The 25,169-nt window shown below is 36.4% G+C and overlaps 1 protein-coding gene across 13 annotated transcripts in view; it reads left to right on the top strand.

Annotated features, from left to right (window-relative positions):
• LOC100890089 overlaps positions 1 to 24,724 on the top strand; it is a 109,611-nt gene extending 84,887 nt beyond the window's left edge. For all 13 annotated transcript variants that reach the window (XM_030983031.1, XM_030983032.1, XM_030983027.1 and 10 more), the window contains 14 exons: positions 10,024 to 10,081; positions 11,419 to 11,599; positions 12,108 to 12,223; positions 13,133 to 13,271; positions 14,377 to 14,642; positions 16,717 to 16,846; positions 17,640 to 17,711; positions 18,041 to 18,147; positions 18,524 to 18,632; positions 19,199 to 19,333; positions 20,383 to 20,486; positions 21,110 to 21,311; positions 22,121 to 22,258; positions 22,910 to 24,724. In XM_030983031.1, the coding sequence (XP_030838891.1) occupies positions 10,024 to 10,081; positions 11,419 to 11,599; positions 12,108 to 12,223; positions 13,133 to 13,271; positions 14,377 to 14,642; positions 16,717 to 16,846; positions 17,640 to 17,711; positions 18,041 to 18,147; positions 18,524 to 18,632; positions 19,199 to 19,333; positions 20,383 to 20,486; positions 21,110 to 21,311; positions 22,121 to 22,258; positions 22,910 to 23,077 (1,925 nt within the window). In that variant the 3' untranslated portion in view covers positions 23,078 to 24,724. The remainder of the gene's footprint in view (positions 1 to 10,023; positions 10,082 to 11,418; positions 11,600 to 12,107; positions 12,224 to 13,132; positions 13,272 to 14,376; positions 14,643 to 16,716; positions 16,847 to 17,639; positions 17,712 to 18,040; positions 18,148 to 18,523; positions 18,633 to 19,198; positions 19,334 to 20,382; positions 20,487 to 21,109; positions 21,312 to 22,120; positions 22,259 to 22,909) is intronic.
• Positions 24,725 to 25,169: the final 445 nt, after the last annotated feature.

The following is a 25,169-nucleotide window of genomic DNA, read 5'->3' as shown; positions in this document are numbered from 1 at the left end:
TGCCACTCGATTCATACCCAGGATGGAAACGGGACCGGTAGGATGTTGAAAGCCTGTGTAATAGTAAATGCCATATACCTCACGGTGACCATGTGGTAGGAATACTCCCCAGGGAGTGGAGATGGTGCAAAGTGTGCAGCAATGAATCCAATGACTGGGGATATAATACCCGTAAGGCGCTTAGAGACGGTTTTACGTATTAAGCGCTATAAAAATCCAGATCATTAGGTGGTCTGTTATCAACAGACCACCTATTGATTTCGTCAGAATTTTCTTTATTTATTTATTTATTATTATTATTTATTTTTATTTCTTCCCGTCTTTTGTGCCCAGGATAACTCACAGTTTGGTTTGGTCAATTTGATTCAATTTTAGCACAGTCATAGGTCATTGTCATGACCTATGACCTTGAAGATTTTCAAGGTCATCAAGTCATCGTGACGTCATCCAGGCGCCATTTTGTGAAATCACATTATCCATCATATCTTCATGATGCATAAGCAAAGGTCATTCATATTCATATCACATATACTTCAGGTCAAGGGTCAACAGGTAATGTCATCAAAGGTCACATAAAGGTCATGACGCGCGCGTATGTGCGCGTCAAAATTTAAAATTGCTCAAAATCACTTAACTATTAAACGAGAGTACGAATTAGGTCATTTTAAGCATTTCAAAATTTTCCGTCCGTTCATGTCCCCGCGCGCGGTGTGCGCGCTCACAGCGCGCGGAAAAGGTCAAATTCAAAATGTTTACATGATTTGGATTCCTCTTAACGTAATTGACAATTTACATTAATTTCAGTCACTCTTCATATTTCATAAGGCCGTGAGCGTGCGTCAAAGTTCAAAATCCGCGCGTACTGCTATGGGCAATATAGTGCAAATTTGATCAAAAACATGCCATTTTAAAAATCGAAATAGCTCTTCAGATAGTCCATTGACCCCCAATTTTTATATCATGGTTGGAGAAAGCATGAGTTGGAGATATGATTTCATACCACCCTGACTCGTACAAAGTAAAATAAAGTCATCATATTGGCATCTAAACTCAAACAAATGTATTTTGTTGATGACGTCATTTTTGTCTTTGTTTATTTGAGATTATCTCACTTATCGGTGATCGATTTTCTCCCAGATTTTGATATGTTGTAGCTGAGATAATTTTCTTTTAGAAATATGTCATTTATTTTTCATTTATCTGACGTCATCATAGTAAAATATTCGATTTAAGGCGACAATGCATAATTTGTCATATTTGCGTGTTATGTCTATGGGAGGTCACTTATTTCAAAACATGAATCTGCATGACAATGTGTTTCAACCAGTATCTCGGTTCTTATTCAACAGTTTTTTCCCAAATTTTAGCATGTTGTAGCTGAGACTATTTGCTATCTATATATTTCCTCATTTTTTTCAATCAGATGTCAGGATCATGCTTATACTCATCATCGTCATCATCATCATCATCAATATCATCATCATTATCATCATCATCAATGTCACCATCATGATCATCATCATGTTCATCATGATCATCATCATGTTCATCATGATCATCATTGTTTACATGTCTATATAACTTCTCCCATTCTCAAATCTATCATAAGACTTAGACAGACCACCTTATTCGTCTTCGTGACGAATTAAATTTCTAGTTTTTATTTATTGTTCCCACTTTTTTGTGAACAGGATAACTCAAGATCGGTTTAATCAATTTCGTTCAATTTTGGCACAGTCATAGGTCATTGTCATGAGACGTCAGTGTAACATTTTCAAGGTCATCAAGTCTTCATGACGTCATCCAGGCGCCATTTTGTGTTTTTTTTGGTACTTTTTATTCATGATCATATCTTTATAACGAAAAGGCATTTCTCATTCATATTTATCATGATTAAGGTCAATATCCGTCCGGTCAATTTCAAGTCAGAAAATGCACGCGCATGCGTACGTCCGCGCGTCAGCGCGCGCGCAAAAAATAAAAATGCTCAAAATCGTCCCAAATTCATTTTGCATACGTTTCAGGCCATTCTAAGCATTTTTCAAAAAAACGCGCGCACGCACATGCGCGCGCGTTTTCGCGCGTACTGGTATTTTTCAACATAGAATCGCCAAATTTTCTCTGTCATCGTATTTGGCACATTTTTCCAAGCATTTTGATACCTTTTTCACCTTTTTCTGCCCATTAATAACGGAATGAGCGTCCGTTTAAGATAATTTCCGTGCGTGCGAGCTCTTGTAATACATAGCATACATGGGCAAAAACATGCCTATACAAAATCCATTGTAGCGCTTAAGGATGCAAGGTGATCCCAATTTTGTTTTCATATTTTGATAGAGTATGAATTGGAGATATGATTTCATGTCTCATTTGACCCTCAATTAACTCATGACGTCATCATAATGGCCTCCGAACTCAAAATTTTAATTTTCATATTTTGACGTCAGCATATTTTTGGAAAATTGATTGTATCTCTGTAAATGTTGACCGATTTTCTTCCAAATTTTGATATGTTCTAGCTGAGACAATTTTCTACAAATGCATTTGGCACGATTTTTCATTTTGACAAATGGATCATGGCGTAATTTGTGATTAAAGGGGGCATGTCAATTTTTAACATTTTGCGTGTATTCTCTACGGGACATGATTTTTTCTCAAAACTGGATTCTACATTCCCGTCTTTCGCGAGCAATATCTCCGTCGTTTTATCTTTGTTCATGCTGAGCTTTGATTATGTTGTAGCTGAGACAATAAGCTATCATAAGTGTGCCCTTTATTTTTCGATCAGATGCCGGGATCATACTCATATTTCACTTGCAAAGTGGGATTTGAGTATTTCATTTTCCGTTTACGTGTAATCTCTATGGGAAATGTTTTGGTATATCGGTAACGCACTTGACTTCCGACCTCGAGGTCCCTGGTTCGAGTCCGGGCGTCTCCAACAATTTTTTTTCTTCATTTTTTTTTCTTTTTTGACTTTTCAATGATCAAATTGAAAACAGACCACCTAATTCGTCCCCATGACGAATTAAATTTCTAGTTATTTATTATTCTTTATTTTTATTTATTGTTCCCACTTTTTTGTGAACAGGATAACTCAAGATCGGTTTAATCAATTTCGTTCAATTTTGGCACAGTCATAGGTCATTGTAATAAGACGTCAGTGTAACATTTTCAAGGTCATCAAGTCTTCATGACGTCATCCAGGCGCCATTTTGTGTTTTTCTTGGTACTTTTTACTCATGATCATATCTTCATAACGGAAAGGCATTTCTCTTTCATATTTATCATGATTAAGGTCAATATCCGTCCGATCAATTTCAAGTCAGAAAACGCGCGCGCATGCGTACGTCCGCGCGTCAGCGCGCGCGCAAAAAATAAAAATGCTCAAAATCGTCCCAAATTCATTTTGCATACGTTTCAGGCCATTCTAAGCATTTTGCAAAAAAAACGCGCGCACGCAAATGCGCGCGCGTTTTCGCGCGTACTGGTATTTTTCAACATAGAATCGCCAAATTTTCTCTGTCATCAAATTTGGCACATTTTCCCAAGCATTTTGATACCTTGTTCACCTTTTTCTGCCCATTAATAACGGAATGAGCGTCCGTTTAAGATAATTTCCGTGCGTGCGAGCTCTTGTAATACATAGCATACATGGGCAAAAACATGCCTATACAAAATCCATTGTAGCGCTTAAGGATGCAAAGTGATCCCAATTTTGTTTTCATATTTTGATAGAGTATGAATTGGAGATATGATTTCATGTCTCATTTGACCCTCAATTAACTCATGACGTCATCACAATGGCCTCCGAACTCAAAATTTCAATTTGCATATTATGACGTCAGCATATTTCTGGAAAATTGACTGTATCTCTGTAAATATTGATCGATTTTCTTCCAAATTTTGATATGATCTACCTGAGACAATTTTCTACAAAGACAGTTACCACAATATTTTATTTTGACAAAGGTATCATGGCGTATTTTTGCGATTAAAGGTGGCATGTCAATTTTTCACATTCTGCGTGTATTCTCTATGGGACATGACTTTTTCTCAAAACTGGATTCTACATCCTGTCTTTTGCGAGCAATATCTCCGTCGTTTTAGCTGTGTTTTCGCTGAGCTTTGAGTATGATGTAGCTGAGAGAATAAGCTATCACAAGTGTGCCCTTTATTTTTCGATCAGATGCCGGGATCATGCTCATATTTCACTTACAAAGTGGGATTTGTGAATTCTATTTTCCGTTTACGTGTAATCTCTATGGGAAATGTTTTGGCATATCGGTAACGCGCTTGACTTCCGACCTTGAGGTCCCTGGTTCGAGTCCGGGAGTTTCCAACAATTTTTTTCTTCACTTTTTTTTTCTTTTTTGACTTTTCAATGATCATAGAATTGAAAACAGACCACCTAATTCGTCCCCATGACGAATTAAATTTCTAGTATTTTAATTGAATTTGTACAAAAACACAATTCAATTAAAATAAATTTGTGACCACTATTTTGTGTGCACGATTACTCAAAATTGAATCGTCCAATTTCTTTCAAATTTGACCCAGTCAGAGGTCATTATATTAAGACGTGACAGGAACATTTTCAAGTTCATTAAAATATCGTGACGTCATCCAGGCGCCATTTTGTGAAGTACTCTGAAAGTCAACTCATTATCATATCTTCATAACCGTAAATCATTTCTCATTCATATTTATAACGATTAAGGTCAATATCTGTCCGGTTAACTTGAGGTCAATAAACGCACGCGTACGTTCGTACGTTGGTGCGCGTAAAAATAAAAAATGCTCATAATCACTTTTTAATCAAATTAGAGTACGTTTTAGGCCATTTCAAGCATTTCGAAAATTTTGCGTGCGCACACCTTTGCGCGCGCATAAATTTGCGCGCACGTTTTTGTTCGTAATGATCGAACGCAAACTAAAATCGTCATTTTTTGTCTATCATAGTATTGCCCATTTTTTTTCCGAACAATTTGATACCATGTTTATCTCTGTTTAGCTGAGATAATTTTCTTTTAGAAATATGTCATTTATTTTTCATTTATCTGACGTCATCATAGTAAAATATTCGATTTAAGGCGACAATGCATAATTTGTCATATTTGCGTGTTATGTCTATGGGAGGTCACTTATTTCAAAACATGAATCTGCATGACAATGTGTTTCAACCAGTATCTCGGTTCTTATTCAACAGTTTTTTCCCAAATTTTAGCATGTTGTAGCTGAGACTATTTGCTATCTATATATTTCCTCATTTTTTTCAATCAGATGTCAGGATCATGCTTATACTCATCATCGTCATCATCATCATCATCAATATCATCATCATTATCATCATCATCAATGTCACCATCATGATCATCATCATGTTCATCATGATCATCATCATGTTCATCATGATCATCATTGTTTACATGTCTATATAACTTCTCCCATTCTCAAATCTATCATAAGACTTAGACAGACCACCTTATTCGTCTTCGTGACGAATTAAATTTCTAGTTTTTATTTATTGTTCCCACTTTTTTGTGAACAGGATAACTCAAGATCGGTTTAATCAATTTCGTTCAATTTTGGCACAGTCATAGGTCATTGTCATGAGACGTCAGTGTAACATTTTCAAGGTCATCAAGTCTTCATGACGTCATCCAGGCGCCATTTTGTGTTTTTTTTGGTACTTTTTATTCATGATCATATCTTTATAACGAAAAGGCATTTCTCATTCATATTTATCATGATTAAGGTCAATATCCGTCCGGTCAATTTCAAGTCAGAAAATGCACGCGCATGCGTACGTCCGCGCGTCAGCGCGCGCGCAAAAAATAAAAATGCTCAAAATCGTCCCAAATTCATTTTGCATACGTTTCAGGCCATTCTAAGCATTTTTCAAAAAAACGCGCGCACGCACATGCGCGCGCGTTTTCGCGCGTACTGGTATTTTTCAACATAGAATCGCCAAATTTTCTCTGTCATCGTATTTGGCACATTTTTCCAAGCATTTTGATACCTTTTTCACCTTTTTCTGCCCATTAATAACGGAATGAGCGTCCGTTTAAGATAATTTCCGTGCGTGCGAGCTCTTGTAATACATAGCATACATGGGCAAAAACATGCCTATACAAAATCCATTGTAGCGCTTAAGGATGCAAGGTGATCCCAATTTTGTTTTCATATTTTGATAGAGTATGAATTGGAGATATGATTTCATGTCTCATTTGACCCTCAATTAACTCATGACGTCATCATAATGGCCTCCGAACTCAAAATTTTAATTTTCATATTTTGACGTCAGCATATTTTTGGAAAATTGATTGTATCTCTGTAAATGTTGACCGATTTTCTTCCAAATTTTGATATGTTCTAGCTGAGACAATTTTCTACAAATGCATTTGGCACGATTTTTCATTTTGACAAATGGATCATGGCGTAATTTGTGATTAAAGGGGGCATGTCAATTTTTAACATTTTGCGTGTATTCTCTACGGGACATGATTTTTTCTCAAAACTGGATTCTACATTCCCGTCTTTCGCGAGCAATATCTCCGTCGTTTTATCTTTGTTCATGCTGAGCTTTGATTATGTTGTAGCTGAGACAATAAGCTATCATAAGTGTGCCCTTTATTTTTCGATCAGATGCCGGGATCATACTCATATTTCACTTGCAAAGTGGGATTTGAGTATTTCATTTTCCGTTTACGTGTAATCTCTATGGGAAATGTTTTGGTATATCGGTAACGCACTTGACTTCCGACCTCGAGGTCCCTGGTTCGAGTCCGGGCGTCTCCAACAATTTTTTTTCTTCATTTTTTTTTCTTTTTTGACTTTTCAATGATCAAATTGAAAACAGACCACCTAATTCGTCCCCATGACGAATTAAATTTCTAGTTATTTATTATTCTTTATTTTTATTTATTGTTCCCACTTTTTTGTGAACAGGATAACTCAAGATCGGTTTAATCAATTTCGTTCAATTTTGGCACAGTCATAGGTCATTGTAATAAGACGTCAGTGTAACATTTTCAAGGTCATCAAGTCTTCATGACGTCATCCAGGCGCCATTTTGTGTTTTTCTTGGTACTTTTTACTCATGATCATATCTTCATAACGGAAAGGCATTTCTCTTTCATATTTATCATGATTAAGGTCAATATCCGTCCGATCAATTTCAAGTCAGAAAACGCGCGCGCATGCGTACGTCCGCGCGTCAGCGCGCGCGCAAAAAATAAAAATGCTCAAAATCGTCCCAAATTCATTTTGCATACGTTTCAGGCCATTCTAAGCATTTTGCAAAAAAAACGCGCGCACGCAAATGCGCGCGCGTTTTCGCGCGTACTGGTATTTTTCAACATAGAATCGCCAAATTTTCTCTGTCATCAAATTTGGCACATTTTCCCAAGCATTTTGATACCTTGTTCACCTTTTTCTGCCCATTAATAACGGAATGAGCGTCCGTTTAAGATAATTTCCGTGCGTGCGAGCTCTTGTAATACATAGCATACATGGGCAAAAACATGCCTATACAAAATCCATTGTAGCGCTTAAGGATGCAAAGTGATCCCAATTTTGTTTTCATATTTTGATAGAGTATGAATTGGAGATATGATTTCATGTCTCATTTGACCCTCAATTAACTCATGACGTCATCACAATGGCCTCCGAACTCAAAATTTCAATTTGCATATTATGACGTCAGCATATTTCTGGAAAATTGACTGTATCTCTGTAAATATTGATCGATTTTCTTCCAAATTTTGATATGATCTACCTGAGACAATTTTCTACAAAGACAGTTACCACAATATTTTATTTTGACAAAGGTATCATGGCGTATTTTTGCGATTAAAGGTGGCATGTCAATTTTTCACATTCTGCGTGTATTCTCTATGGGACATGACTTTTTCTCAAAACTGGATTCTACATCCTGTCTTTTGCGAGCAATATCTCCGTCGTTTTAGCTGTGTTTTCGCTGAGCTTTGAGTATGATGTAGCTGAGAGAATAAGCTATCACAAGTGTGCCCTTTATTTTTCGATCAGATGCCGGGATCATGCTCATATTTCACTTACAAAGTGGGATTTGTGAATTCTATTTTCCGTTTACGTGTAATCTCTATGGGAAATGTTTTGGCATATCGGTAACGCGCTTGACTTCCGACCTTGAGGTCCCTGGTTCGAGTCCGGGAGTTTCCAACAATTTTTTTCTTCACTTTTTTTTTCTTTTTTGACTTTTCAATGATCATAGAATTGAAAACAGACCACCTAATTCGTCCCCATGACGAATTAAATTTCTAGTATTTTAATTGAATTTGTACAAAAACACAATTCAATTAAAATAAATTTGTGACCACTATTTTGTGTGCACGATTACTCAAAATTGAATCGTCCAATTTCTTTCAAATTTGACCCAGTCAGAGGTCATTATATTAAGACGTGACAGGAACATTTTCAAGTTCATTAAAATATCGTGACGTCATCCAGGCGCCATTTTGTGAAGTACTCTGAAAGTCAACTCATTATCATATCTTCATAACCGTAAATCATTTCTCATTCATATTTATAACGATTAAGGTCAATATCTGTCCGGTTAACTTGAGGTCAATAAACGCACGCGTACGTTCGTACGTTGGTGCGCGTAAAAATAAAAAATGCTCATAATCACTTTTTAATCAAATTAGAGTACGTTTTAGGCCATTTCAAGCATTTCGAAAATTTTGCGTGCGCACACCTTTGCGCGCGCATAAATTTGCGCGCACGTTTTTGTTCGTAATGATCGAACGCAAACTAAAATCGTCATTTTTTGTCTATCATAGTATTGCCCATTTTTTTTCCGAACAATTTGATACCATGTTTATCTCTTTATGACCATTAATAACGAAATGAGCGTCCGTTTAAGGTAAATGTCTCTGCGTGCGAGCTCTTGTAATACATAGCATATATGGTCAAAAACATGCCTATATGAAATACATTATAGCTCTTTAGGATGCAAGTTGACCCCACATTTTTTTGCGTGTCAAACTCGTGAGAAATAATCGAGCCAGTTGTTAATAACATCGCGCACCAGCTGCTGGTGACAATGACAATGTAATGCGCACCATGCACGAACTCTATTGTGACGTCACAATCAGACCCTTTGCACACTATTTGCAGTGTATCGAAAATTCGTCAAGCACTGGATGCACAGTGCTTGTTTGACGATGTTTTTGCAACTTCTAATGCTAGGAAATCCTGTGGAGTGTAGGCTACATAATTTATAAGATAGTAATTTATAATTGATAAGATAGTATAAGATAGTAAGAGTTTCTTGTTTGCTCTAGATATCTGATGTGGTTAATAATAGAAATATTTACTGCCTAATTCAGGGCAATACGACTTGCCATATATCATCCTCACCTTAGGTTCAGGCGATATACGTCATATTGCCCAGAAGGCAGTCAATATTACTTAATTATGCATCATCATAATTGCTCAATATTTCGTTCATCAGTTAAGCTCATCAGTTTAGTTCAGTTCATCAGTTCATCCGTTTAGCTCATCAATTCAGTTCATTTTACATCAGTTCAATTTATCAGTTTATCAGTTTATCAGTACTTCATTCATCAATTCATATCTTAATACATAATTTTACATTAATATCAATTTATAAATTAATTGAATTGAAGATGAGCATGATCATAAGAATTGAAGACAGACCACCTAATTCGTCCCCATGACGAATTAAATTTCTAGTTATTATTATTATTGAGACAAGCACCTTAGTTAATCATCATGACTTTGTATAGTTTTTAATAGCTTGCCCATTTAAACACAGCGATTTTTGTTCTTGTTGTTTTTGTTGTCCCTACACATTTTGTAAGAGTTGTGGGCATACATGTATATCACATGAGTATATTAGGGGTATCACAGGAGGGGTTTCTGCATTAATGCATATCATGTTTTGTTTTGTTTTTCTTTCAGTCTACTGCTCATGTTACTGCAAAAATATTCTTTTGTACCTTTTTGTTATTTGAACAGGAATCACAGCGTACAACCATCCATTAAAACTTTCCAAACAGGACCTTGGCATTAACATGTAAGTAATACTACTATACTAGTGTCGTGGTTGAGTGGTTTAAGGCACTTGACTGGAGATGCGAAGGTCAAGGTCCAAATTCCGACACAGCACTAATATCCTTTGGCAAGATATTAACCTGCACTTGCTACTCTCCACCCAGGTGTCCAATGGGTACCCGGTAGGATGCGGCCGTCATTGTTGGTCAAACAGTTTTTGAGCGTCAAGTAACGCCTGGCTGGAATGCTCCCCAGGGAATGGAGATTGTGCACACAGTGTGTGCGGGCAAGCACTGAGTCCATTGATTCAGTATATTTGTAAAGTGCTTAGAGACATTTGTATTAAGCGCTATATTAAAATTAAATATCATCATTATTATTATTATTATTATTATATGCATGAAACACTAAAATGATGTTTTTTTTTAGACACTTAACAAACATGAAGCCTTCTCTTTTGCCTTCAGATTGCTGAAAAATATACATCAAATAGCTCTAACCATCATGAATATTTGTTCTTTATATTGCCCAACACAATAAAGTCTTACAAAATTTGTACAATATTGTTTGTAAACTTCCTCAAATCGCTGTTTTAAGTCAACTGTCTGGATACACAACTTGTCTGGACACAGGACGTCTGGGTATAATCATAATTTTTATAATGTCATCTATTTATTTCACAAAAATATGAAACAAATGGGCTGTGTGTCACAAAGACTAAGATTGACTCTAAGTTGGACTTAGGCCGCTCATGCCACTATATCCTCTAACCATTCCTGGCATTGGTTTCTCAAGGGACGTACAAATTATGGTAACAAATCTACAAAATTTACATATTTTAATAGTTCATTATTGAAGGAAAAAATTATCTAAAGATCATAATTGAGAGACATAATGGTGAGAGCAACCTGTGGCATGAATGACCTGCCATATGCAGTGCCCACTTTCGAGACATCCAGTGAACCGGCTAAACTCCACTAATATTTGTTAACTGCATTCTATAGACTTAGACTGGCTAAATTATGATAGGGGTTACTTACTGGGTCTAATGTGTACAAGATTGCACACACATAATCCTTGATTTAAATGAGGATAGTTCAAATAAAACACATTTTAGGAGGCAAAAGATAGGGCCTAGTCTTTTAGTTTATAGGTCTTCTTTTACATGTGCAATTGTGACAGTATTTTGATAAACTATACGAAACAAAAAGATGTTCTACTGACAAATGCTAGTATGACAGTAAACATGTAAACAGTAAGTTATTTCTATCATAACATATACTGTCCTGCCCTTTATAAATAGAAATACCAATTTCATGATAATTATTCTTAATTTTATCATTTGAACTTATCCTCCAGCTGGCTGGATGCGGCAAAGACTTTCGGTATCGTTATCGTCATCGTTGCTGCCCTAGTGCTCATCCCATCTGCGTTTTCCATGTTCCTCGTCAATGAAAACATCAACGGATCCAAACGGCTTCATTACGTCTCGGGCGTCGGCACTCTCACTTACTGGCTTACTAATCTCTTCTGGGATATGGTACGTTTGTTGATATGACATTTTCTCTGAGGACTGTTGCTCTACGACAATTCCTTCAGTGACAATTGCTTTGTGACATTGGCTCCTGGCTTTATTCTGGCAATGTGTTATGAATTTAAATTCTTATTGATGATTGTACATATTTATGATGGTTATGTAAATGTACATGTATGCGCCTGCAGATTTAGAAGAGTTGGTGAATGAGAGCTAGACTTCAATAAAGCCCCAGTCATAGTCAAAGCTTTTATAATTTCTTAGTTTCTTGTATGTAAGTGTGGGGTGAGAATCTGACGTTGGGTTAGGGTTGGATACAGTGTATATTCCATGATTTGAAGCTAAGATTTCAGTTAGTGTAGCAAATTGGTTAGCAAATTTGTGGAACACAGAGTTATAGCACCCTTCTGGCTTTAAACAGACAACCATTAACAGTTACTATTCACTCTGGACAATGTGGTGGTCAAGCAGTTCGATCCATAGCAAATAATGATTTGTTATTCCTGTATTACAGCTGAGTTTCTGTATCCCAGTTGGACTGATGCTGCTAGTCTTTTATATCTTTGACTTCCGTGGTCTTATCCTGACTTCAAACGTCGGTGCCTTTGTGGCCCTTGTCTTCTTGTATGGGTGAGTGCTACATAATGATAATGATGAAGATGATGATGGTGATGATGATGATGATGGTGATGATGATGATGATGATGGTGGTGATGATGGTGATGGTGGTGATGATGATGATGGTGATGATGATGATGGTGATGGTGGTGATGATGATGGTGGTGATGATGATGATGGTGATGATGATGATGGTGATGATGATGATGATGCTGATGATGGTGATGATGATGATGATGGTGATGATGGTGGTGATGATGATGATGGTGATAATGATGGTGGTGATGATGATGGTGATGATGATGATGGTGATGATGGTGATGATGATGATGGTGATGATGATGATGATGATGCTGATGATGGTGGTGATGATGATGATGATGCTGATGGTGGTGATGATGATGATGGTGATGATGGTGATGTTGGTGATGATGATGATGGTGATGATGATGGTGACAGAAAGAATAATATAATATCATATAATAATATCAAAAACTCTTTTGGTTGTTGCGCTTATAGCCATGGTAAAGGTTTTATTAGAGATGGCTCTCTGTCGTTGAGGATGATGAGGAGGAAATTGTATTCCAGATTACATAAAAATTAGCTCCTTTGATATTGAACTTCAACATAAAGAACATGACACATAAATATGTAATCTCATATAATTCTACATGTACATGTATTTCTTCTACTCCTTACACAATACTTTATTAAAATCTTAAATCTTTTTTTACCATCTTGTACTTGTCATACCTGTCGTTTGGCTCACTATTGTATATTTACTGTATTGTATAACTTGTAAACATGATCAGTTTTGGTCCTTGGACCTTTGAATCATGTATACTTATATGTTTTTTTAAACCGAAATAAATTAAAAACAAATAAATAAATAAATATTATTTTTCCTTTTCTTCATCACAGATTTGCCATCATGTGTCAGATCTACATCTTAATTCCTTTCTTCAAAGAGTCTGGTACAGCGTTCATCTTCCTTTTCTGTCTCCTGCTTCTTGCAGCCGTTATCACCAACCTTCCCAACTTTCTCGTTCTTGTTAATGCGGTGAGTGGAGATTGAAAAAAATATCTTTCCCTTTGTCTTATCTATATCTTAAATGATAGTTTTCATAAGAAGTATTTATTTTCAGTAATTGTTTGTTCCCAATATATATAATATATAATTGTAATTAGTGATTTCTTTATCTGTCCGTTCTTTATAATAATAATAATAATTATAATAATAATACGTACCACTTATATAGCGCAATTCCTGTCCTAAGACATATCAGTGCGCTTTACATAAATTACATTACCCTAGCTTTAGCTGCGGCAGCCATTATCAGCACACACTGCATGACAAGGAATAATCCTACCAGGTACCCATTTACCTCACCTGGGTTGAGTGTGGCAAATTTAGATTAATCAATGATAATAAGAGCATTTATATGTCACCTAATACAAATACTTCTAAGGACTTTACTATGTTTACCCCTGCATTAGCCGAGGGGCTCTGATATTAGAGAGAAAATTAGAGATAATTTTTAAAAAAATGAAAATGAAAATATAAATAAACAATTGAAAGTGAAGCATAAAACATGGATACATATCAAAAGAAAAGCAATTTGAAATATAAGTTATTACAGGTCAAATATCCATTCATGAAAATGTATAGTTAAGCTTACAATTTCTTTTTGCCACTTGGTAACTTGTTAGTATTGATATAAGCTGTAAAGCCTGGAAAATGGGGGGGGGGGGGGTGGAAATGGGGGTCTGTTGACCATTACAGTGAATATTATTCTTTGTATCACCAACTTTATTAACACCACCACCATCACAATCACCATTATCATCATCATCATCTTCACCATTATTATCATCATCATCATCGTCATCAATATCGTCATCTTCATTATCATCACCGTTATCATCATCATCATCATCGTCACCATTATTATCATAATCATCATCGTCATCATCATCATCGTCGTTGTCTTCGCCACCATCGTCATCACCATCATCATCGTCATCGTCGTTGTCGTCGCCACCATCGTCATTATCATCATCATTGTCATCATCATCATCATCATCATCGTCATTGTCGTCATCATCATCATCATTTTATTCCAAATCCATCCTCTGACTTATCCTGACGTTGTTCCCTTCTGCAGGTGTCTGAGAGGGAAAAGCAGGTGTTTGAGATCCTCAATTACGTCTTCTTGGTGTTCAGCCCCTACTGCCTCTCGTCTGGCCTGCTGGCTCTGATCCAGAACCAGGCCCTGGCTGACATCTATCAAGCCTTTGGAATGGAGGAGGGTATCTATGAGGACCCCTTCGTCTTCCTCAAGTGGCACTTCATTGCCTTGGCTGCAGAGGGCGGGTTGGCTTTCCTGATTCTGCTCATCGTGGATGCTGTCAGGAACAGCGCTTGCAGCAGGTGAGTTCTGATTCACTTTCATTAGATTTTACATGGTGTGTTGATTATTATGGAAAGAAGAAGAGGGGAAAAACCTCGTGAAGGCTTTCTAGATGATTTAATTGCAGAATGTGGAGCAACAGGATATGAAATGCTCAAACAAATGGCTCAAGACCGAGGTACTTGGAGAGACACTGGATGTAAATTTCTGATTTCGGTCACTGAACCTGTCATAAACTGACAGATCACTATTGATGATGATTGATTATTTTAAAAAATCTTTGCAGTCATAAAAACTGAGCTTGTGAGTGTTTTAAACAATAAATTGTTGGAAATGAACAACTCCCTGCATTTCTAGGATATGGCATTTTACTTGACCCCTTGCAACTTGTTCCAATATGCCATCCTAAGCTGCAGTGGTTTACCAAAGGCTTGTTATAGCATACTTAGGTAGCTTAACAAAATGTCATATAGCATATAAAGACGTGTTAGGAAAGCTAGATGCGTAATAGATTGTGATGTTTGTTAGTTAAAAGGTTTTTTTTTGACATACTTGGATAAAAGTTTAGCTAACATTAAATCTCATCAAGATGGTATATGTGACCCGGCACCACAAAACCACCAAAAAGTCGCAAAAAATTATTTTCCTGATTTCATCTGATTATGAAAGAAGAAGTTCTCCTCATTAAAATGGTATATTACTTGTCCAAATTGAAGCTTCCTAACCCTTTCAATTTAGTGAATGAAAAGAGCTGGTGAGGGAGGTTACTGGTATTAAATTGTGAGAAAGAGAGCTTTAAAGTTTGGGGCTATTCAAGCATGCGGAGCAAGCAAACCACAGGGAAATCAATAGAAGGGTGAATCAAAAGGCCATAGCAACCACTATGAAGAGATTTTCAGATTAGGCTGAAATTTGGCCTGATGGTCAAACATAGTCTGTTCATTATGTTTCTGAGGTCTCAATGTGTGGACTTAAGTCTTTCAAAAGTTATTATGTTGTAAATGTATAGAGTTGTAATTGGACAGATTAAGTGAACTGCAACATAGTGGCGAGACACCTGCACTAGACAATGCCTATTCATGGTGGACCCGGAGTCTTTTTGTTCCCCCTTACATAACACTGCTGGAACTCGGATGTGAAAGCGGATACAAACAAAATGGCGCGCCGCACTGATTGCTATAACGGACCAATCACAGCCCGCGTAGCACGACCCGTTAGCAACGACCGACCATTTCCGGACTACGATAATTTCGCTCGGGAAAAGTGATCAAATTTTGGAAGAGACCGAAGGCTGTGCGAAAAAAACTGGTCTAGAAAAACCGTTTAAAACACATCTTCTACTATGTTTTAGACTTCCAAATTTTGATACTAGGTACAGAAAAGACCACTCTTTCAGAAAATGCAAAAAAACAAAAATCTATTTTTTTCACCTAAATTGACATTTTAGCTGATTACGGAGAATCGCTGGTTGCGACTTTTTGTTGGTTTTGTGGTGCCGGGTCACATATGCATTTACCAGCTCAATATCCAGACGATGTGGCTCTCCCTTTGTAGTGAAATTATGATTTTTTAATATTTATGCAGTTTGCGTTGAAAACGTATCTTTTTGTACAATTTATGTACAAAGAGAGAGAGAGAGAGAGAAAGGGAGAGAGAAAGAATGTGACATCAAAGAGAGGAAGAGTATTTGAAATATTCAGAGGGAAAATATGATCGCGCGGGAAAATATTCCTCCCTCGCTGTCAAAAAAATATTATATTAATCACCCTACCGGTCAATATTTGTTTAATATATGAAATAGCTTTAATTACATGGAGAAAGAGAGTCATGGGAGATTAGTGAAAAGATAGCGTATATAAAAAAAAAACTTAATGAGGGAGAGAGAGGAAGAAAAGGAAAGGGAACGGAAGAAGAAAGTTAGTAAAGTAAATACATTGTGTACAGGTATAGTAGTGCAGTAGTAAAGCACTCTCCAATGAATGAATGAGAATGATAAACATGAGTGTAACAAAAATTACTATTTCAACATTTTTTTAAAGATTATTTGAATATACAGATAAATAGAATGTAATGATGTAACAATTTACTACTCAGTTGCTTGGACCCTAATGTGGATAACCTCCTACCCGGTTACCATGACAACGAAGATGTGAGGGAGGAAATGGAGATGGTGAATAGAGGAGGAAGCAAGGAAGACACCTTGGTTCTGACGGAAGTCAGAAAGGTAGGTTTGGTTAAAATCAATGTGTGTGCTACAGAGGACAGTGATATTTGTGTGTCATGATGATGATTGGTGATGATGATGGTGATGATGGTGATGATGGTGATGATGAAGATGACAATGATGACGATGATGATGATGATGGTGATGGTGATGGTGATGGTACTGTTGGTGATGATGATAGTGAAGCCCCCACCCCCCCCCCCCCCCCCCACTCAGTGTTATTAAGGGTACGCGCACCGGTATGCATGTTCCCTCCTTTTGAAAATACCCCCTAAAGTCCTGTGTGTAAAGTCAATACGGGCCAGATTTTTGTGTACTACGAGTCAGACTTTGGTGCTTGAAAAGTACCCCTTTACCAGACATTTTGGTAACACGCTTGGTATCCCTCCATTCACGGAGTGGGGGAGGGGGGGACGGGTAGTGAAGGTGGTTATTATGGCATTGATTTTGATGGGATAGTGATGATTATGACTATGACAATAATGATGATGAATTGATGATCATCATCATGTTGGTGATGATGGTCATGAGAGTGGTTGTGATAATGATGGTATTGGTGATGATTAACTAATGATGATGATGATGATGATGATGATGATGATGATGATGATGATGATGATGATAATGGTGATGATGATGATGATTATGATTATGATGATGATGATGATGATGATGATGAGGATGATGAGGATGATGATGATGATAATGGTGATAATGATGATGATGATTTAAAGTAGCAAACAGTGACATGTTAATGAGTGTTGATCAATTCCATCTTTTTCTTTGCTTCCAGGTGTACCGAGGTCCAGGTCGTCAAAAGATCGTAGCCGTCAATGATCTCTGCTTAGCAGTATCCAAGGGAGAGGTAAGATTCTTTGACTTTGATGCTGCATCATTGTGTTTGCTGCTCTAGTGAGGCATTGCTATGTTAATAACTGTTCTATGTTCATCCCTCTTCAGCACTACAGCAAAATTGTAAAGTTGGGTCTTGAATAACAATTTTTGTCCATATCTTTGATGTATTAGAAGGCTAATTCATAGCTTTCATTTCCCTTTGGTGTTCACTCTGTTTACATTTATTTTCAACTTCAAGAACTTTGAAGAATTTTTTGAGTCGTCATTGGAGTCAAATTTATCTCTTTTGGATGCACTTCAGTTAATTTTCGAGATTTGTCTTTGTTTGATTGATTTCAGTGCTTTGGATTACTGGGAGTAAACGGAGCTGGGAAGACGTCTACTTTCCGTATGATCGTCGAAGACCTGTCACCAACAGAGGGCACCATCAAAAAGAGAGCTAAGAGGTAAGATATTCATGTCTCCTTTAATTTGCTTTGAATGATTACAGGGAGACTGACAAAATTATTTTGATATTTCCATAGAAATGTGTCTAAAAAAAATAAAGGTATCTCATGGTGTACTGCTCAATTTATTTGGTGATTCAGTGGATTTTCTATCCATGTTGACTCATTGAATCTCTTCCCCTCTCTTATATTGTTCTTTTTCCTCTTCTCCCGAACCCTCCCTTTGTATGTCACCTGTGTATCTCTATCTCCCTCTATTTCTCTTTATGTTAATGTCTTTTATTATGTCTCTGTCTCTCTTATTCTCTCTTTCTTACTATCTCACTATCTCTCACTTTGTCTCACCGTCTCTTTGTCTCTCTCTTTGTTTCTGTAGCATTGGCTACTGCCCTCAAGAGAATGCCATGTACCCTCAGCTGACTGGTGAAGAGCTTCTCTACTGCTATGCCAGGATGAAAGGAATCAACAGCTCTGGCATGAGCAAGGTAAATTATTCACTCTTCTTAAAGATAAAGTGGAGTGTGTGTGTGTGTGTGTGAATTGGGTTTTTATAGACGTGTATCAATCGGATATGATTATTTATGTCTGGGGACCGACCTTTAAACGTCACCATCCGAAAGACGTGACTCAGTTTCGAACCTGCGTCCTCGGCTGAATCAGTTTGTAACTTCCACTTTTAGCTGGATTACAGGCGCACGCCACAACGCCTAGTACTGGGCCCCCGAGTCAATCGCAAGTTTGCAGTCTCCCATTTCTTTTTTACATAGTTGCGATTGAGTCTTTATAAGACGGGACACAGGTAACCCAATTGCAAGAAAGAATATGTGTGGCAGTGATTGTAATTTTTATGAGTATTATTATATTTCACAAAGGCAGCATGCCGGGTTCAAGTATAATTGCGAAAGTGGGAAAATGTGAATTTGGAGATGACTAGATGGTGTACATGGATCTTATATTGACAATATTGTATAAGCCTACTGTATAATACCATGTTAGATTTTCAATCAGCCGTTGATATCCTGCATAATTATACATACATATGTTTTTGTAGGCTATTGAAGAGATCTGCCAGGAGTTGGGGATGGAGAAATATCTTAGGAGGCGTATCTCAACATACAGCGGTGGTATGAAGCGAAGCTTGGCTGTGGCTGTTGCACTCCTCGGCAGACCAGAACTGATCCTCATGGTAAGTGCAGTCCCTCGTCATGAAAGACCCATGTTATTTATTTACTGTATGTTTGGTTTTGATACGGAAGTCGACACACATTTGACGTACATGTATATATTAAGTAAGGAATATTTCTAAATGACTATTCTATTTCTTTGTTTACTTTCATTATGTAGTTTATGTTACATGTATATATATGTAATATAGTATAGTAAAAAATAGTTTGAAAATTCTTGCCAAAGACGGAACCAGACTCGACTAGCACTTGTGCTAACTTCTGGTACCCCCTTTAACAACAAAAGTGTACACATAATCTTTTATTCCATTTGTGTACAACATACTTTGTAAAACAATGTTTATATTATTCATGTGTAATGTTATCGATCTTGTGTTATATTGTTATATTTTACGTAATCATGCTTGATACATTATGTTTTACTTGTTATTATTTTTGTTGTTAATAAACTCAAACTCAAACTCAAATGTATACTATTAATACTATGCTATGGTTTTTGTCAGAAATGGTATAATAATATGAATATTTATATAGCGCCGGTATCCGCCAGGCTCTGACGCTCATGGCTCTGTACATATTACAATCACAAAAAATTTAACTCTCTTAACTAAAATAAAGTAAACTAAGACGACACAAATCATTACGCTACATTGAAATAATTAAATGTTTAGAAAGAGGATATAGTGACAATTTTGATGAAAACAGTTAAAGGAAACCTCACCCCAAACAATAAGTGTAGGTATGCTGAATAATGAGAGGTATTCCTGACTTTGATGTACAATATTCCTTTAATACGAAAGTGTACAAGAGATACATCGTACGTCACGTCATCAAGAAAATGCCTTTGTCATGCTGAAAAACAAGAGATATGCTTTTAGCGACAAATAATCACAAATAATTCCGGCCATTTGCTATCCTGAATTTAAGGCGGAAGCATATAGGAGACAGTCGAATTTGTCTTGTTTAGTTTTAGGAACAACAAGCATTTTAGAATTTTGATGATCATAAATGTATGGGATGATAACTTTTATTTGGTTGTTTTTATACAAAGGATGAACCAACAACTGGAATGGACCCTATCACCAAGCAGAGAGTCTTGAACAGTATCGTCAATGTGGTTAGGGATAACCGCTCGGTCATCCTCACTTCGCATAGGTACGTTATTCAAATACTACGGATGGCCTTTAGGTCAATTCAAGAAATATTGGACAAGATCTGCCAAAATGTTGCACAAGTCGTTGATGAGTCAAATATTGTTTGCATATCAAGTTTAATATTTCATATGTTTCTTGTATTGGCTGAATTAGACCATTTAATGTTATAATTAGGGCCAATAATTCCTATATAATTTTGAGCTATATTTTACACTTACATGTACTTCATATGATCTGATGAGCAAACTTTACAAAGTATTTGAATGTAGGAGCTAGGCCTCTTCATCTAGTATACAATGAAACCTGCTTTACCAACATACAGACCACCTGCCTGTAAAGACCACATTTTAATGTTCCCCTTAACAATTGTTTCTCATAAAAACCTGTACCGAAGGAACCTGTTCATAAAGACCACTCCTCTTGTCACCCTTGAGTGGTCTTTCTGGGCCCCGTTTCACAAAACTTGTCATCAGTGACAAATGACAGTATGTGTTATAAGCTACTGAAATCCTTCTGATTGGTTATCAGCAGATTTGTCACTGATATTTGTCATTTGTCATTGGAAAAAGGCTTTGTGAAACGGGTCCCAGGTTTCACTGTAGTACTTATTGTTCTGTTTTGCAGTATGGAAGAATGCGAGGCTGTTTGTACCAGATTAGCCATCATGGTCAATGGCCAGTTCTGCTGTCTGGGAAGTCCTCAGCATGTGAAGAATCGTCATGGTAACGGCTACTCCCTGGTGGTGAGAGGTCAGAAGATGGGGAAGACAGACATGAGCCTTATTACTGAGTTTGTGCACAGGAGCTTCCCTGGGGCTGAGCTCAAGGTACAGTTTGGCAATGATGGTGATGATGATGTTGGTGATGGCGATGATGGTGGTGGTGATTATGGTAGTGATGATGGTGATGGTGGTGATGGTGATGATGATGATGATGATGATGATGATGGTGGTAAAGGTGGTTGTGATGATTAGGATGATTGTGATGTTGGTGATGATAATGATGATGATGATTTCAAGATTTCAAGATTTATTCATTCCATTTAATAAAAAACATATATGTATATATAAAAGATATTACAAGTGTAAAAAAGAAAGAAATACAAGTTATACAAACATCAGAAGGTCACTGATCAATACATTAAAAGGAAAAGAAATCAAATGGAACTTGTCTAGGCTGTGCCAATGTGGTAATGTTGGTGAGGATGATGGTGCTGGTATAGTGATTGTAATTGATATTGCTTTCTTCATCATGATGATGATTTTAGGAGTAAGCACTGAGGGAGATGACAATGTAGCATGATCACAAATTTGTGAAGATCAAGTAGAGTACTTACCCCGGTACAATTCTCCTCCATGCAATGGGCAGTAAATCCCACTCTAAAATAATGTTGAATTGGACTACCTAACTTTGACTACATTTTCTTCTTACGCCAGAATAATCCACCATATTCAATCGTCAAGTTATCTCATGCTATGTATTTCAAGCCTGCTTTTAGTAATGAAACTGCTTGTTGAAGTTCCTTGAAAGTGCATTTAGAGCAAATGCTTTAAATGTTGGTGGAAATTTAAGGGTCATTTTTATTTATCATTTTTTTTAAATGATTCAAACATCATCCTTCTGCTCCATCTCGCAGGAACATCACCACAACGTGGTCCGTTTCCAGTTGCCTCCACACAACATCACTGTGGCAACGATCTTTGGTATCATGGAGAGAGAAAAGTCTACCCTCAACCTTGAAGATTACTCGGTCTCTCAAACAACTCTCGATGAGGTAACATATGTAATTAATAGGAGTAGATAGTCTGTAGTAGAAGTAGTAGTAGTAGTAGTAGTATCATGATTGTAATTATTATTAGTAGTATAATTATCATTATTAATATTAGTAGTAGAAGTATTATTATTATTATTATTATTATTTTTATTTGGTGTCACCTGGACTAAGGAGGGGGTTGGGCAAAACTTAATCACTGTTTGGTGATAGAAAAATTGGAAATGATCACGAACCTTGAATTAGTTTCAGAGTTATTAGGGACTTTTAGATTTGTGTGGACTGCTACGTGTGACGTCCTTTTAGTGCCTTAAAAGGACTTCACACAGAGCAGTCCACGTTGTCGTTGTGCAAATCTAAAAGTCCCTATTGTAATGCTGCTAATAACAATAACAACAACAATAATAATGATAATGATAGTAGTAATTATAATACTAATACTTTCACTAATGATAATGATAATAATTATGGCACTCAAGTATATTAGCAAATAAATCTTGCCAGGTACCCAATTGTTCACCTGGGTCGAGGGTGCCAAATGAAGATTAATGTCTTGCCAAAGAACGTTAATGCTGTGGCAGGGATTTGAACCCGCACCCTGTTGTTTCCAGTCTAGACTGCAACACCTACATTATCCATTTTCCATTATTTCAGGTCTTCGTCAACTTTGCCAAGAAGCAAACTGATGGATTAGAAGATGAAACATCTTCTACCGCGAGCGCTCACGAAGTCAGCATCATCAACAGGGCCTTTGAACCAGACCAAGATCTTGATGTCGATGTCTTCCCAAAGAACACCAAATCAGCTGCAACACACCTGTAGACGGTATACTGCTCATTGTCAGCCATGGACTGAAACTCTGGCCTGCCACACCTATGGGAGGCTAGTAGTAATGCACTTTACATGTATGTGTGACAAAAGTCAACCATGGCAGACCATTTTATTCCTTAGGTCGACCAAGGCCGGTAAGGAGTTTAATAAAATTTGGACTGTTACCACCGCATAGGAATTACATTTAACAGTAAAGTGTGGTATAAGAGAATGGTCATTTTAGAATGGGATATAGGGATCTACAGTATAACTCATTGTTTTTGGACATGTGTTTTAATAAACAATTATGTAATCTTTGCAGTGATGCTAACATATTACATGTATATGCTTGACAACCCATTTTGTACCATAATCTAACCATTATTTTTAAACATTGTTAGGTTCAAGATCTTTAACAATAAAATACATATTGCGGTATATATTCTGTATCCAGTGAAGCAAGAGTCACTGTATAAAAACAAATTTACCGAGCTTTAGAAATTAGAATAAGGAAGAGCAAAGAGTCGACTAACACAGACAAGGTTACAATTGAAATTGTGAATCATCTATGCCATCACAAGGGAAAAGGTCAATATTATAATATACTGTAATTACTGAAATAATTGTATTGATAATAAGATATTGTTTTTGTATAGCACATATATCACATAATATAATGTCTCTATGAGCTTCAATACGACTTTTGAATTTCATTACCTGTACTCCAGCAACCATAGCACTTGGTGTACCCTACCAGGTACCCATTAACTACATCGGGGTCAAGGGTGGTGAAGGTAGAATAATGTCTTGCCATAGGACATTAGTGCTGTGACAGGGATTTGAACCCCATACTTTATGGTTTACATTATGGTGTATATAAATGTTACTTATAGGCCGGTCCTCTAAGAAAAAAACCTCATGATTCATTTCACCAGTCTGCTTTTCTGATATTTATGTTTTTTTTAGAGTTGTTGTCTATTAAGGTTGGAATTCCCTTAGTTTCACATAAATATCGTACCAGGCTATAATGTTGATATCATTTGTATGTAATTGCTCCAATCCATCCATTAAACTTTAGTATTTCAGTATTGCAAGTGAAAATATCAAAAAGAAAATTAAAAATACATATGTGTAATTTGTTATAAAAATTTCATGTTTCAAAGACGTGATAATTATGATAAAAATACATCATGTACCGCATAAATATTGATTATTCAGGGGCACTAAAACAAAACATATAAAATCACAGAATTTGAGGAGAAACATAAAAATACGTACATGGACTCCTGAATTATGATCATCACTGTAAATTACTGATACATTGTCTTTCACAAAATCTCTCAGTACTGACTAGTATATTCATTTTTTCATGATTTTATATGAAGTGTACTTTATAGATCTATGAATATCCATGTTCTTGTCAGAAAGCTTCCATTGTATTGAGTAGAAAATGTAGAATAGAACAATTTCTTTCAAATTCATTTCAGATTATCTACTCAGAATATTCATAATGTATATTGGAAATGCTGTACCTATTGTTTTTACATATTAACAATATTTGTTTTTTCAGCAAAGAAGATTGCTGAATTGTAAAATATACATGTAGGATGTTTGAATAAATGTGATTCAAGAAATAAAGTGCTTAAACACTTGTGTGAATCTTCACCTGTAATTGTTTTTATTTTCTACAATTGCTGCATTGTAATTACCAATATACTATTGTAATAGGAATCATTGTTGCCCATGACTTATTTTGTGTACCGGTATTGCTGCACGATCTATCTATGTTGATAATTAAAATCATCCTGTTGTTTTCTGTTGTAATTGTACATTTATATTTCCAATTTCCAATCATTTTGGCTACTTTAAGATGCAAGGTATTTTACATTGCATAATATTTACTATGTTTTAAATATTGATCTCTGTTTCATTCTGTATAAGAAAATAACATATTTTTATTGTTGAATTTGTGTATCTAAATAAAGGTTTCATGTACTGCAAGTACATTTAGTAGTTATAATATGTGTGGTGTGTGTATGCATAGTGAGACTTTTAGACCTGATAAGACATTGTTTCTTAATGCACATAAATACAATGTAAAGTA

This window comes from Strongylocentrotus purpuratus, unplaced genomic scaffold (genome assembly GCF_000002235.5).
Source record: "Strongylocentrotus purpuratus isolate Spur 01 unplaced genomic scaffold, Spur_5.0 spur5_scaffold_13, whole genome shotgun sequence".
Taxonomy (NCBI): domain Eukaryota; kingdom Metazoa; phylum Echinodermata; class Echinoidea; order Camarodonta; family Strongylocentrotidae; genus Strongylocentrotus; species Strongylocentrotus purpuratus.
This window is presented reverse-complemented; position numbering and strand designations above follow the sequence as displayed.